At 40.3% G+C, this 16,279-nt stretch overlaps 3 protein-coding genes across 4 annotated transcripts; 2 read left to right on the forward strand and 1 right to left on the reverse strand.

The window, feature by feature from the left end:
* The first annotated feature begins 208 nt into the window (after positions 1-208).
* LOC106657050 (coatomer subunit alpha) lies at positions 209-5,122 on the forward strand. Of its 2 annotated transcripts, none has more exons than XM_014378306.2 (5): positions 209-432; positions 977-2,246; positions 2,489-3,436; positions 3,525-4,649; positions 4,736-5,122. In XM_014378306.2, the coding sequence occupies exons 1-5, from the start codon at positions 353-355 to the stop codon at positions 4,961-4,963; spliced, it is 3,651 nt and encodes a 1,216-aa protein (XP_014233792.1). In that variant the 5' UTR covers positions 209-352; the 3' UTR covers positions 4,964-5,122. The 2 variants fall into 2 exon arrangements, with proteins under 2 accessions (XP_014233792.1, XP_014233801.1); XM_014378315.2 differs by having other exon boundaries at positions 977-2,207.
* A 240-nt stretch (positions 5,123-5,362) lies between these two features.
* On the reverse strand, positions 5,363-8,635 carry LOC106657058 (nuclear receptor subfamily 2 group F member 1-B-like). The gene is made up of 4 exons (XM_014378330.2): positions 7,643-8,635; positions 6,527-6,676; positions 5,791-6,453; positions 5,363-5,721 (listed from the first exon to the last, which is right to left on the reverse strand). The coding sequence occupies exons 1-4, from the start codon at positions 8,040-8,042 to the stop codon at positions 5,447-5,449; spliced, it is 1,488 nt and encodes a 495-aa protein (XP_014233816.1). The 5' UTR covers positions 8,043-8,635; the 3' UTR covers positions 5,363-5,446.
* Positions 8,636-10,253: 1,618 nt separating this feature from the next.
* Positions 10,254-16,174, forward strand: LOC106654487 (integrator complex subunit 3). Its single transcript, XM_014374409.2, has 10 exons — positions 10,254-10,622; positions 11,266-11,867; positions 11,951-12,512; positions 12,580-12,775; positions 12,859-12,997; positions 13,093-13,614; positions 14,744-14,837; positions 14,914-15,281; positions 15,476-16,019; positions 16,096-16,174. The coding sequence occupies exons 1-10, from the start codon at positions 10,560-10,562 to the stop codon at positions 16,162-16,164; spliced, it is 3,159 nt and encodes a 1,052-aa protein (XP_014229895.1). The 5' UTR covers positions 10,254-10,559; the 3' UTR covers positions 16,165-16,174.
* Positions 16,175-16,279: the final 105 nt, after the last annotated feature.

Below are 16,279 nucleotides of genomic sequence, written 5' to 3' on the forward strand. Positions count from 1 at the left end.
TCGTTCGAAGAAAAAACAAACAATAAAGCATTTTCAACAGTGAAAATTCATAGAAAATATGCATTGAGTACCTGACACGATTTCGATCAACTTTGCATCGCACTAAAGTCCAAATATCACAGGTCTAAACAATTTTGCGCGCCGATTGTACGTCGAGCATTGTGGTACGCCGCTTTATGCAGAAGAGATACTGGTTGGCAGTGACGTGTATAATAATACACGAATTGTCGCCTGATAAGTGCCTGTGTGTCCACGGTGTACTGCAAAAATCATGATCCATGTGTAATGTCGAAGAAGTACTGTTGTTGAAAGTTTATTAAAGGTCCCGGAAGAGAGATCAAGCGCAGCCAGTATGTTGACCAAGTTCGAAACCAAGTCGGCTCGCGTGAAAGGCCTGTCCTTTCATTGCAAAAGGCCGTGGATTCTAGCCAGGTTATTAAATTTTCCGAACATTACATATTGAATGATTTTTCGATCGATAATACGTCAAATTGCACCGTGTAAAGGGCCTCGTAGCGTGAACAATACAATTTTTTTACTTTTTGGTTCATTCGTAAGTGACTCGTGTGCAACGGTGACTAATATTAATGGTTACGGCAAATGTTTACACCCAAGACAGTTCGAGTCATTGGGTTGAATTAGAAATTTTTTTGGAGCAGCATATGTCATTCTATGTATTTTTTTTTTTTGGCTTCGTAAATATGCATTAGTTTTTCAACTTTTATTTAATTGTTGAGGAAACAACATTTTATCGTCATATTCAGTGTAATAACATATGCTGTGACAACAAGTATGGGAGTTATTTTAATTGTCATTTGAATTTCATCGCTATTTAGAAACTCATTAAGAAGTTTCATATGCTTCATGATAACTAATATTTATACAAATTGAATTGAATCAAGTACCATTGTTGTTTTTAAATTTTACTGCAATCAAATTTGAAAAATAAAAACCTTAAATATTTTTATGTTAACAGTTTACACAATGGAATCATTCAGTTATGGGATTACCGCATGTGTGCTTTACTGGACAAATTTGACGAGCACGATGGACCCGTCAGAGGCATATGTTTCCACAATCAACAACCGTTATTTGTGTCTGGAGGAGATGATTATAAAATAAAGATTTGGAATTATAAGTTACGTAGATGTATATTCACTTTACTTGGTCATTTAGATTATATTAGAACTACACAGTTCCATCATGAATACCCATGGATCTTGAGTGCATCAGATGATCAAACAATAAGAATATGGAATTGGCAGAGCCGTACCTGCATAGCAGTATTAACTGGACATAATCACTATGTTATGTGTGCTCAGTTTCATCCATCTGAAGATATGATAGTATCTGCTTCGCTGGATCAAACAGTCAGAGTTTGGGATATATCAGGTCTGAGAAAAAAAAATGTTGCTCCTGGTCCAAATGGATTGGATGAGCATCTTAAAAATCCTGGTGCTACTGACTTATTTGGACAGGCTGATGCTGTTGTTAAACATGTTCTTGAAGGTCATGATAGAGGAGTAAACTGGGCTACCTTCCATCCAACCCTACCTCTTATTGTTACTGGAGCTGATGACAGACAAATTAAAATATGGCGTATGAATGATTCAAAGGCTTGGGAAATAGATACTTGCAGAGGGCATTACAACAATGTGTCTTGTGTCCTTTTTCACCAAAAACAAGATCTTATTTTATCGAATTCAGAAGACAAAAGCATTCGAGTTTGGGACATGACCAAACGAACTTGTCTTCATACTTTTAGACGAGAACATGAACGATTTTGGGTGCTCACTGCTCATCCCACTATGAATCTATTTGCTGCTGGACACGATTCAGGGATGATTATTTTCAAACTTGAGCGAGAAAGACCTGCCTACACAGTCCACAAGAATATTTTGTATTACATCAAGGAACGCTACCTTCGCAAACTTGACTTTAATACTTCGAAAGATGTCTCTGTGATGCCAATCAAAGGAAATAGTAGAACTCCTCCCCATAGTATTTCTTATAATCAAGCTGAACACTCTATTCTGGTGTGCTTTAGAAATGCAACTAATCTGGAAAACAGCACTTATGACTTGTATACATTGCCAAAAGAGGATGAGCATTCAGAATCTGATTCCAAACGAGCTTCAGGAATGACTGCCATATGGGTTGCGAGAAATAGATTCGCTGTTCTCGACAGACATATGAGTACTCAATCAGTAAGTAAAGACCGTGTCCTTGTGGCACGTACACGTACGGTGAGTTTCACACATTGCTTTACTTTCATCAAACATCATACAAACGGAAACACACTGATAAATCTACTTGGTTTAACAACTTTTTTTGATAAGCTGGATGGGATATAAAAAAATTAACAATGACAAAATAACACAATTTTTAACAGATTCCCGCGCTCATCATCATAACATATTCATTCATTTCACAATTTGAAAATTTTTAATTGTCATCACTCATGTCGATTTTTTCTTGTCAATTACAGGTACAATTGAAAAATTTGAAGAATGAGACGCTGAAAAAAATCTCGATGCCCAACTGCGACGAGATTTATTATTCCGGCACGGGCTTGCTGCTCGTCCAGGATCACGATATCATTTCCCAGTACGACATTCAGCAGAAGAAGTACGTGGCCGACGTGAAGGTGTCGAAGTGCCGCTACGTCGTTTGGTCCCCGGACATGGCCTACGTCGCTTTCCTCTCCAAACATTCCATGGTAGTATGCAACAAGAAATTAGAAACTATCTACACGATCCACGAGAACACCAGAATCAAATCGGCCGTCTGGACCGACGATTACGTGCTAATCTACACGACCAGCAACCACATCAAGTACGCCATCATAAACGGCGATTACGGCATCATCCGCACGCTCGATCTGCCGATTTACCTCACCAAGGTCAAAGGCGAGCAGGTCTACTGTCTGGATCGCGAGTGCAAGCCGCGCATCCTCAGGATCGACCAGACCGAGTTCAAGTTCAAGCTGTCGCTCATTCACAAGAAGTACGAGGACGTGCTACACATGGTGCAGTCGGCGAATCTCGTCGGTCAGTCCATCATCTCTTACCTGCAGCAGAAGGGCTTCCCCGAGGTCGCGCTGCACTTTGTCAAAGACGAAAAGACGAGATTCAGCCTGGCGCTAGAGTGCGGTAATATTCAGATCGCGCTCGAGGCCGCGCGCGTTCTGGACAGCACCGCCTGCTGGGAGCGCCTGTCGCAGGCCGCGCTGCAGCAGGGCAATCATCAGATAGCCGAGATGTGCTATCAGAGAATCAAGCATTTCGAAAAGTTGGCCTTTTTATACTTAATCACGGGAAATCTGGATAAACTGAAGAAGATGACTAAAATTGCTGAAATCCGTAAGGACGTTTCCGGGCAGTATCAAGGAAGCGTCGTGTTAGGAGATATGGCAGATGTTGTTAAAATATTGCAGGTATGAAAATAATCGAATTATGTCATTTTTAAGAAACTTATTTGAGCTCCGAGATTAATTGTTTTTCTTTTCATTATCCTCATTACAGAGTGCAGGCCAAAAGTGTCTTAGTCAATCGGCAAGTGCAGCTTACAAATGCGATTCTGACGAGCAACCCGGTGATGTTATCGTGGCGCCCAACGCCACCTACCTACGCCCTCCAGTTCCAGTCTACTCGTTCGAAAACAACTGGCCACTGCTGACGGTATCGAAAGGATTCTTCGACAATCCAATCAAGACCAGCAAGCACGATCATCTGAACGCCGCTGCGCCAAAGGATGAGAATCTCATTCAAGACGGCTGGCTCAGCGACGAGGAGGACGCCAACGCCGGCGACGATAACGACGAGAAAAACAGCTCGAAAGGCAGCGAGAACGGCCCCGAAGCCGGCTGGGACGTCGGTGACCTCGACCTGCCGGCCGACACCGAGTTCGCCATGCCCTCGGAGGAGTACTTCACTCCGCCGATCGCTGGACGTCCGGTATCCGCAGCTTTCTCCGGCTCCGGCTACCTGCACGATCACGCCGCCGGTGGAGCGTACGAGACAGCGTTCAACAAGCTCTTCAAGGATATCAGCGTAGCTTCGTTCGGCAAATTGAAGCCCACGGCTATGCGTTTGTTCCTCAGCTCGAGAATGATGGCGCCGTTCAACGCCAACTGCGGCTCCCTGTATTATTATCCCGCGCGTAATTGGAAGGTGGACACCCTCACGAAAGCGCCGATGCCCGCCTTCATCTTGAAAGTGCCCCAATTGTCGAAGATTCTTCAAGTGGGTTACAATTTGACGACCAGTGCTAAACTGGACGAAGCCGTGGAGAAGTTCCAAAAGATTCTACATACCATTCCGTTCATCATTGTCGACACAAAAGCAGAAATCGCCGAGATCGATCAGTTGATCAAGATTTGTAAGGAATACACGGTGGGTTTAAAGGTAGAAATCGAGAGAAGAAATATTTCCAATAGCAAGGAACCCGATATCAAGAGGATTTGTGAATTGGCCGCATATTTCACCCACAGTGAATTGCAACCGATTCATCAGATCTTATCGATCAGATGCGCCGTTAATACCATGTTCAAGTATAAGTACTACAAATCGGCCAAGCTGTTCGCGAGACGCCTCCTGGAATTAGGACCAAGACCCGAGATAGTGCAGAAAATCAAGAAGATCATGCAGGTAATGTCGCTATTTTTTAAAATCACGTATTTTTATCGATCCATGAACACAACACTGTAAAATGTCTTTTTTTTTTGTTACTTCAGGCCTGCGACGCTAATCCCACGGACGCGACGCCACTGGAATACGACGAGTACAATCCCTTCCATACTTGTGCCGCTTCCTACAAGCCCATCTACAAAGGCTCGCCGATCGTGCATTGCAACTACTGCGACGCGGCTTATCAAATGTCGTTCGCCGACGAGGTATGCAGAGTTTGTGATTTGGCTCTGATAAATCACAGAGAAAATCAGCCCGCCGGCGGTAAATCTTAGAAAACACCTGCATGAAGTATTTCTATGAAATTGTGAATGCTCACAAAAAGAAAATGTTTTATTATTTTCATGTAATCTTTAAAGCATTATATGTTTCGTCATTGAATATGTTTATTATTTAACTTAATATTTTTAATAAAATAATTATATAACAATGTACGTATTATTTCGATTATGTAATTAAAAAAAGTGGAGTTCCCGAGCTAATTTAAACATGGATAGAAAAATCGCGTATGTATAGCACAAAAATTGTAAGTATTCTTCGAATTTATAAAAAAAAAATGAAATATCACAGCGAAGTTTGTATTGCAATATAAGAAAGTTTCTTTTTTTATTATTAAATTTAAATAAAATCACTTTCTCTCTCTCTCTCGCTCTCTTTCTCTCTCATGTTTCTCTTTCTGTCTATTTTCTACACACGCGTCTGTGTGCGTGTTTTATAAAACAACAACAACAACAACAACAACAAACAAAACTGATCCATCAAATGCCCAGCGCGATGGGCCAATTGAAGCTGCTACCGCTGAGCAGCATGTCCCTGATGAGAGTCTCGATCGGGGTCTTGCCGACCAGTCGCACGAAGAACAGCTTCTCGATGACCCGCGACGGCACCGTCCTGAGCGAGGGCAGCCTCAGCAGCAGCTTGCCGAACCTCGTCGGCTGGTTCGGATACTGTATGCGGCAGTACTCCTCCAGGGCGCTTTGGCACTTCTCTTGGAAATTCTCGATGTGCACCATGTCGGACAGGCCGCAAGCGTCTGAGATTTACAGAAAAAATAATAATTAGCATTTTATCGAACAACGAAACAGGGGATCGATCGACTCACCCGAAGTGAAGAGAACGATGGCCTTGAGGCAGCTGTACTCGGCCAGATCCACCTGGAGCGTCTTCAACTTCTCCACCTGCTCCTGAAATATCCTTATGTGATCCATGAACGCGACCACGCGATCGGCGGCCATGGGCGAGACGTCGAGGCCCGCCGCCGCTAAGATCGAGTCGACGTGCAGCGGCATCGACCACTGACTCGCATTGAGGACGAACAGCTCGCTCCAGACCAGAGTCAACAGCGCCACCTGATCGGTGATGTTCAGCTCCGAGAAGAAGCTGATGTTCTTGGCCCACTCGACGGCCGAGAAGAGCAGACGGGCGGCGATCTCGCTGATGTTGTCGATGGCCGTGAGGCTCGTCGACTGCTGCATGCAGTGGCTGAAGCGCGTCTCGGAGTACGGCTCGGCGCGCAGCAGCAGACTGATGTGCGACGAGTAATACACGTGGGTATTGTTGGCGTGGCCGCACGACATGGCCGGGTCCAGGCCGCCGGCGCCGACGCCTCCCATGCCACCGACGGAGTTGATCCCGGCGGCTGCTGCGGTGGCGGCTGCGGCTGCCGCTGCCGCCGCGGCCCCGCCGAGTCCGCCGTTCTCCATCGGGAAGCGATCGCTCATCGACAGGCTCATCTGGCCCGGAGGTACTCGTCCTCTTTGTACGGCTGAAAATGAAAGGCACGCTGTTATCGATGGGTACGGTACATGAGAAATGAGTAATTATCGGTATATACGTACCCTCTTTACGCATGCCCATTTTGAAGCACTTCCTCAGCCGGCAGAACTGGCATTGGTTTCTGTGGTGCTGGTCTATCGCGCAGCTACGATTGCTACGGCACGAGTAGGTGAGGTTTCTCCTGACGCTCCTCTTGAAGAAACTCTTGCATCCTGAGGATCATGGAACAATACATTTACATTCATCGTTTTGCTCTTAATCGATCGACATCGATCTCGTGAGTTTCGAAAAAGATCGGTATTGACCGATCGAGATCGAGGTAGTCATGTATTCTTCTTTTTATTTTTTTTTGCGATTATATTATTGTCTCGCGCGTTTACGAAGCCTTGAAACGTATACGCATAGTATTTTCTTTTTTTCCATTCTTCGGCCGGAAAAAGCGAAGTTCCGAGACGTACAGACACGAGTACATTAGAAACATATACAACAGAGCCCATAATGATCGGCCATTCGTAAGCAGAAGCGTAAACGATTCTCTCTCTCTCTCTCTCTCTCTCTCTCTCTCTCTCTCTCTTGCTGGCTCTGGCTCGCTCTCATTAGCAATTAAAATTTCGCTGTACTACTCCGCCACTGCCGCGCTTACATTATATACGGAGAATACGCGCCACCGCGTGCGCGCGCCCGCGCGAGCGACGATAATAAGCCCATTTCAATTTCGGGATTTATTATTCCGGCTTTGCTCGCCCCGCGTGTTCACAATATTATTTCTTCTTCTTCTTCTTCTTTTTTTTTTTTTGCCTTTTGCCAATGTTTCCGAATCGCGTCGAGCGCGCGATAACGTAAAACGAGCTTACGCACGCCCGTCTTTCGGAACTTTTAGAGCGTATTATATATACGGTTTTACGTAAGATTTCTTCGGCAAAAACTATTTCAATCTCGCTTTATCAGCTCGAGAGAGATGCTGCTGTGCGCGGCTTCATTTACAAGAAAATAAAACGCGATAACGCGACGACGACGACGAGCTCCCGGCAACGTACATACGAATCAACAAATCGTTATAATGCCAAACGATTCTACTTTTTTTTTATAATCGCCTCCTCTCGTATTTTGGACGTACGATATAATGTTTAATTACGGATAGAAAAAAAAGAGAAAATTATTGATCATTGTAATTGCACCTTCACAAGTGAACTGTCCATAGTGCTTGCCGCTGCTCTTGTCGCCGCAAACGACGCACTCGATGTTCACCGTCTTCTCCACTTGGATCTTCTCGGTCTGATTGTAGCAATTATTATTGTTGTGCTGCGCGGCTCCGTCCGACGGTGACGACTGATCGCTGCTGTTGTTGTTGTTGTTGTTGTTTTGATTATTTTGGCTGTTGATATTGTTGTTGCTGGTGCCGTTTTTGACGATCTCCCCCTGCTGATGATGATGATGATGATGATGCTGTTGCTGCTGCTGCTGCTGCTGATGATGGTGATGCTGCTGCAGAAGATCGCGGGATATCGATATGGACGAAGTGACTAGACACGTAATATCTTTCGTGACCGTATACGTAGACGATTGTGTCGATGTCATTGACCCACAAATAATTATAACTTATACTACGGGCAGCAAACTGCAAAAAAGATGCGAGAGTATGACCACACATACACACACACACGAATACAGATACAAACACGCGCACACACTGACTGCGATTCTTCCTTTTTTTTTCTTCGAGTAATCGTTCACGATTGTTCTGCCATAAGTTCGAGAGTTTTTTGTTTTTTTTTTCTTTCGGAACTTGCTGCTATTAATCACATTATTATTCACATGCACATTTGTATAATATAAAGTGGAACTTGGATCGCTGCTGCACTACGGCCACTAATACTCGATTATTCGCACGAAGATATACACGATCGTCTCATCGTCACATAATAATTTTATTTCAATACAATATTCATTGAAATTTATGTATTATTTCAGCAACAAGTTTCAGCGAGATCGCAACGACACAGGCACACAATTCACACGCGTAGGCACTTTCTGTCCAAAGGAACATTTAAAATTATAACGAAAAGATAGAAAATTAAGATTACGTTGAAAAAGCCACAGCAACAACAAAAAAAACGAAAAAAAAAAATTGTAATTTAAAAAGTTCGCCGATGCTGAATTACATATTTAAAAGAAAAGAAAAAGAAGAAGAAGAAAAAAACATAAATTGTTCTCGCAGTTTATTTTTAGTATATAATACACGAGTTGCCTCTAATGAGCAAAATATGTTGTCTTGATACTGTCTAAATATGCACTGAAAAACTATTCGACCTTTGAACTTGCATCGCTCTCTTCGTTAAAACTTGTTTCTATGGTAACTATTGGTGGGGACAATGATTAGTCCAAGTCTTATTCTTCGCCTTTCGCGCTCGGACACGCACACATGCCTACATATTTCTCGCTGATTATACATTCATTACCGAAACTGTATCAAATGTTTCTTTTTATTTTATTTTTTTTCTTGCTTCGAGAATTTGTCGTATTCGAAGATTTTTTTTCTCTCTCTTACCGATTACGAAATGATAATTGATTCTTTTTTTTCGGCTGCGTAAAATAAGAGTTGAAAATTCATCGAAAAAGCTAGCGATCTTAGCAATTTATTTTTTACAATCGCGTGAATTTTTGTAATTTTTTTAAAAAGATAATCTAACGTAAAATTAAAAAAAAAATCGTTGCATTCGGATTTCAAAACGCAACGTGAGCTTATAAATACATTTTGTAATTCGATAAAGCATAATGTTCATAACTGACGTTTCGAATAATCTGCCGATTTTGGGGAGGAAAATTCGCATAATCAAAATTACTATTCTGCAGAAGATCGTAGCCCTAGATCTCCAGAAATTTTTCAATTTCATCAGGAACCCTCAAAGAGTTCGGTCAACTTTGTATCCTGGCCTGATTCTTATCTCGTTCTAAATGCTTACATAATAAACGAGCGTCAGGTCAGAATAACGAGAATGAAAGGCCCGGGGACTTTTTGAATAAGCGCGAGTTGACGATTTTCCGCGCTTTTCAATTCTTTTTCAACGGAGCTGCATATTTTCGAAAAAGTTAACTCATGTATAAGTTTCATTTGAATGAACTTTTCAACCAAAATGACGATGATTTTTTCAGGAAAAAAATGTAAAAAAGTATAAATTATGACAATCAATCAACAGGGGGAGAGGAATGTAATTATTTCCGTTAATGATAAACAATAAAATAATTAAAAATTCTTTTGTATTCATTTCCAGGTTATTGAAATAATGTTCAAACTTTACATTCATTTTACTTTAAGAGATGAATTATTATGAATAAAAATGAAAAATATTTTTAATTAATAATCAAGAGAAAAAATTAAAGTTGTTCATACGTGTAGCACACGTGTTCAAAAGTGACATTCATTTCATTTCAAAAAATTGAGGGCAGCACGTGTTATAAAATTTACAATTAATTTTACACAATATGCATCGCTTAGCCAAAGCCCGTATCGCTGCCAGCTGCGCGAGCAATTCGACTTCCGGGAGCTTCGTAATGCATCGTTATTTTTAAGTAATAATAATCGGGGGCTTTATGTTGGCGAAATTCATTGAATGGAATGCGCGAGTCGGATTCATTCAATTTTCCGCTCGGCCATCGTATATGACATATTATAATAGCGTCGTCGTGTGCAAGCAGCAGCGCAAATTCGCTGCATCCGAGCGACATCTAACGGTCGTCGAGCGATAGAATTTCTGCCCATGTGTGCAGCATTCTGCGATCATATTAGCAGCGAGCCTTACACGTTCGAACGTACGCGGTCTTTAAACTCTACCTTGAAAGTCATACAGTCGGCTAGCGTGTATATAAGCAACTCCAGCAAGTTGTTTTAGGTTAAAGCGTTGGGTACCAGTTGTGCCCCACAGAATACACAAAAATAAGGGCAATATTTAACGTAAAATTTACCCTTAAAAACAACTCGTGCGATCGAACCGCGGCGTTCAATCAGCCTGATTATTTGTGAGGTTTTGTTGTAAATGCACAGTGTAAAAATGTGTTGAGTTAAAATGTCATAGCAGCTAATCACAAATAATCAGAATGGAAACTAAGAAGAAGTTATTTACATCTACCTTAATAGAATATCAAGATGATCTTGAAGATGTAAGTAATCGTTCATTAAAGACATTTGCTTATAAGTCTTTAAACGTACATGTAAATGAGTGGATCAATAGGATTGTAGGACTCATCGTAACAGTTTGATATGATACGTAACAAGAATTCTTGCTTGAATTCACTTTTACAGTTTGTTTTTATATTCAAATTTGATTAAAATACTTACTACTGTTTACTATTTAATAATTTCTTTTTATAATAACTGTTCATACAAATTTATTGTACTTTTCTATTTTTATATTATTATTCATTTCACTTTTCTTTCATAAAAGTTTGCTCAAATAGTAAGTTTGAAAATATCAAGTTTTAGTTTGAACAATTATTTATTATATTTAGATTTCAAAATAACTTAAATTTTCCTTTAATCATTATTTAATATCTTATTAATTGGTTTTCAAATTAGTACTTTAAAATCATCCAATATCTTCAATCTTAAAAAATAAGTTCTCTTTTTAAAGTAAAATGTCAAACATATCTGAATCAATTAGCCACTTTTTGATGAGTCTAAAGGATTTTTAAACAATTGGATTTTTAATATTTTTATAAGTATTTAGTACCATTCAAATTCATCAAAAAAGTCAAACTTGAATTAAACTATCATAACTCATGAATCATTTTAAACTTGTTACAGAGACTGTTGCACTGCGCCAGTGTTGTGCACAACTTGTCTAACGGACTATCGGATACAGAAAGACACGACGCCTACAATAAACGGGGATGCTCGGATACAAATCACGAGGAAGTATGCCTCGGTCTGCTCATGAACATCCTGACGGACCAGCCGGAGGCAATCAAGTCCTACAAAGATCTGACGTTCCTCAGTCGAGACGGTTTTGCGATCGTGGTCAGCACTCTCAATGCGATCGTACTGGACAAGTACGGAAAACTGACAGACGACTCCAGGAACCAGGTGCTTTGGCTCGTCCGAGAGATGATCAGGAGCAAAGTGGTCGGGGTCGAGCTTGTGTGCTCGAATCTGTTGCGTCACGCGGCCGGCGGCGATATCTCGCCCAAGAACATTTACTTGATCGAGTCGCTGCTCAACATCTTTCAGGAGCAAAGAACCTGGCTGGAGCAGACCTCGCACATGATACCGCTGGTTGTATATACGTATCTTCGTCTACTCGAGGATCACGCGTGTAACAGTGCTTTGGTCGCTCTTAAAAATAAAGAAGTTAATTTTATTGTCACCCTGATCAGGGAAAGGTTTAGCGACTGTTTGGTTATTGGAAGGTAATGACTTTGTACTTGAGCACGTGGTATTCACACAAATTTATTGTCAACTTATTTACAATTCATATTTTTTGTCCCTGCAGAGATTTTATTAGATTATTACAAAACGTCGCTCGAATACCTGAAATCGAGCAGGTCTGGAAGGACTTGCTGCACAATCCAGCGTCGCTGATGTCTAATTTCACGGGTGTGCTACAAATCCTAACGACGCGAACTTCCAGACGATTTTTGCAATCTCGACTCACGCCCGACATGGAGAAGAAGCTTGCCTTTCTTACAGGTTCCGTGCGTTTCGGCAATCACAAGAAGTATCAGGACTGGTTTCAACGTCAGTATCTCTCGACGGCTGAGTCGCAAACGCTGAGGAGCGACCTGATCAGATTCATCATCGGGGTCATTCACCCGTCCAACGAGCTGCTCTGCTCGGACATCATTCCGCGCTGGGCCGTTCTGGGCTGGCTATTTACTACTTGCACGTCGGCGTGTGCCATGAGCAACGCCAAACTCGCTCTGTTCTACGACTGGCTGTTTTTCGACCCCGAAAAGGACAACATTATGAACATAGAGCCGGCGATATTGTTGATGCACAACTCGATGAAACCACATCCTGCTATAACGGCGACGACGCTTGATTTCTTGTGCAAGGTAAGCAACACGATAAAATTTTTGAAACTGTTCCATGTACTTAAATGTAATAATTTAAAATTTTTAGATAATACCGAATTTTTATCCACCTTATGAGGAAAGAATAAAATTAGGTATATACACGTCGCTGAGACATATTTTGGATAAGAAGGTTTTGCCAACCTTACACCCACTATTTGACAGTCCGAAATTGGATCAAGAATTACGAATAACCATCAGAGAAAGGTTTAAGGAGTTTTGCCTACCGAGCACTGTAGAATATGGTATGCTTAAGCGATTGAAAAATTAACTTTTAAGAACGATTGAGGAAACAATTTTTTTATTTTAAAATTTTTCACTCCAATAGATCGTCAGGATGTCGCACCTAGAGAAACAAATAATCGCATTCAACACGCACAGTCTCCGGAATCACATGTAGACGTTTATTTCGACAACGTAAGTCCACCTGTATCCGCAGACTATTCGTCATTGAATGAAAATAAAAGGTACGCGAAATATCAGTCTATAACAATTTTTTTGTAGCAAGGTAGAAAACATATTGGATTACATCTATTGAACGTTGCTCTCATATTATTTTTAGAAAAAGCGATCATACGTTTGAAGACGGCGAGACGAATAAATCCAAAAACTTCCATGAAGATTCGGTAAAAAAAGAAGAAACTTCGAGCGAATTATCCTCGTTAGAAAGCTCAGAGTTGAAAGATACATTAGAAGAATTACAAAAGGAAGTTGACAAGGAAAGAAAGTGTCAGCTCATGGAAAAAATTGTACAAATCATATTAGAGGATGACTTAGATCCCGAAACAATAAACGTATTGGCAACATGCCTCACGAATTTCCTATCCGACCAAATAAAAGACGATAACTTATATCCTCCAAAGGATCCGGATGCCGAAGATGCACTTATAGACAGTATAAGTATACCCTTATTTATTATGTTTAGGAATCAGTATCAACTTCGTAAAGATGACGATGATCGTAGCCGACTCCTTATGACAGTTATAGTTGAAATGTATACGATTCAACCCAGAATTGGATACCTCTTACTGTACTTCCTAAAAGTTTATGGATTGGAGGTTGAAAAAAGTGAAAATGATTCCAGGTAAGCACAAGCGATTTGCAACATTTGAAATTCACAGATTCGAAAAGGAAGTTATGCACTATGCTACCTGACATAACTATATAGTAGCGTAAATTAAAAGTAATTCCCACTAATTTTTATCTGCAAAATTTTTACTCGAAATTCAGACAAAATTTATTCAGCCTCGATAAAAAAATGTTCATACCAGCGGCCAGAAAGTGACTACTTCTCGGCCGCTGCGCAAAACGAGAAGAGCTACTTTCGGGCTTCCTTTTTTCCCGGTATAGTTCAGTATACGATTTTACATACCCCGGGCCCGAAAATAGCAATATCCCGTTTAGCGCAGAGGCCGGGAAATTCTACTTTCGGGCCGCTGGTATGTAAAATAGTATACAGGCCTATGCCGCGAAAAAAGAAAGCCCCAGAGCACGTGTTTATCGGCCTCGGCTTCGCCTCGGACACTAATTGCACGTACTCTGGGACTTTTTTGTTTTTCGCGGCCTAGGGCAGTAATATACTATTTTTTTATATTCACTTATTTTATTTTTCTAAATCTTTTAATATTATATTTTGTTATATATTTTTCAATGGTTATTTAATTATGATTTTCTAAATTATTCCTCGTTTTTCGCTGGTTTCAAAAATGGTATCAGAAATTTTGAATATTTACTATTCTCATTTCCCAGTTCCGTTAAAATAAATGGAAAATAAATTATAATTGCAATAAAAAAATATCAAATTTTAATTCGCGACCAAACTAGTCTTTATTTGAAGACGAAGTTTTTCGGAAATTGATAACGCTACCATGTTTTTATACAAAATATATATAGACACTCGCAGCCGACATTAATATGATGCAGATGCGTGCCACACCCCGATGTCTGCGCATCTCGGAGTGCTAACTTTTCATATCTACATAGGAGACTACTTACTTCTTGTATATAGGGACGCTGGGAGGAATGAGCCTTCTTAAAAGAAAAAGAAAATTGCGAGAAAAGAGAGGCATACAGCGCTCGTAGCTAGACTACGGCCAGCCCTTATTTCCGATCAATCTTTTAAGATGAATGAAACGAGAATATGAAAATGCCAAGAATAACAATGAATTGATTCGTTTTTAATGGAATTTAATCGATTTTTTTCTCTCTTTCAGTACAATTATAAACTCTGTAAAAACGAACGTGTACAAAGATTTTTGCGCTCAGAGGGACGACGAGTTTAAAATTTGTTTAATGTCAGATTTAAAAGTGAGTATTTGCCGAGAACGAATTGAATTCTCTTTTTTTACGTAAATCAACTTTTTCTTATCTCCCTTCGTTCCAGCTATGTCATAGGGACAACGTCCTGCTACTTTGTTACCTCATTACCGACGTTTATGCGCTATTCGAGAGCATTGCCGTGGGAAATGTGGACATTTTTCATCTGGTGGCGCAGTCAATCGATCCCAACCAATTACAGGACATCGTTTACCAAATTATGCAGAGTCGCCTGAAAATGTTGAAGAAAGAGTCGATTCAAGATTTTATCGAAAAAACCTTAGAGTGGGAGAGTTTCGGGCAGTTTTGCTTCTGGCAGATATTTTTCGTGCACAATATCCGTTTGGAATCAATATTACCAATTGTAACGAGATTAAATACAACGGATCACGCAGAAGCTTTGACATCAATCATGTTTCTGTTGAAGCACGAAAAGTAAGAACTCATATTTTTGAAGCGCAGAATTTTCATTAATTTTCAAAGTAATGATTTGTACACTTTCGAAAATAGTATAAAATTATTTATGATTATTTCTGAAAAAATATTGTAGATATTATTTAAAATTATGTATGCAAATTTTATAGCTTATATTGTGAATCACAATTAATAATCATTTTTCTTTTTTCAAGGCCTACCGACAAAATCCTGGAATTCTTGTTGTGTAGGGATTGCAATGACGAGGAGGAGGAGGATACGTTCGTTATTAGTATTTTAAAATATTGGATAAAAGAGTACGAGCAGGAGATGACCGAGCTTCTGGCTACATTTTTGACCTCTCGATTTCCTTCGAAACGGAAGCGTTCAGGCGGGAAACAGTACAAAGTTCCGAAAGAGTTGCTCTTAATGCACTTGAATCAGCTACGCAAAAACTGCATCGATACATCCGAACTGGAGCTATTTAACTCAAATGCCATGCAAAATGGACTACAAATGGCGGCAGCTGGAAGTAACGATAATACGAAGAAATGTTACAGTGATTTGTTCGCGATGGTTGAAACCAACGCTGAGCCAACAACAACGTCAACAACCACAAAAACCACTAACAATGCTAAAAAACCCCCACCAAGTTCAAATAATAATTCACACAAGGGAAGTAAAAGAATAGCGCATAATTCGAAAGATAGAGTTGCTAAAAGACCCAAGAAAGATGAAAGCGACGTTGAAAGCGACGAAGTAAGTAGAAGCAATTAAAAATATAGTGAAAGTTTTGTAACAATTTTTATTAATAAAATAAAATATTAATTTTCAGAGCATTGAATTGTTAAAGCCTAAGCGAGTGAAGAAGCAAAAAAAAATCCTTGAATCTGACTCGGAATAACTGATCAACGGAATATTCCTATATTTTTCGTAGCAGATTGCTCGGAAACTTTTAATCAAGCATTATGTTCTTAAATTTGTAAAAGTTAACCTACGAAGGTATAAACTATTTTTTT

The sequence above is a fragment of the Trichogramma pretiosum genome, unplaced genomic scaffold, assembly GCF_000599845.2.
Source record: "Trichogramma pretiosum strain Unisexual culture from Peru unplaced genomic scaffold, Tpre_2.0 scaffold1, whole genome shotgun sequence".
Taxonomy (NCBI): domain Eukaryota; kingdom Metazoa; phylum Arthropoda; class Insecta; order Hymenoptera; family Trichogrammatidae; genus Trichogramma; species Trichogramma pretiosum.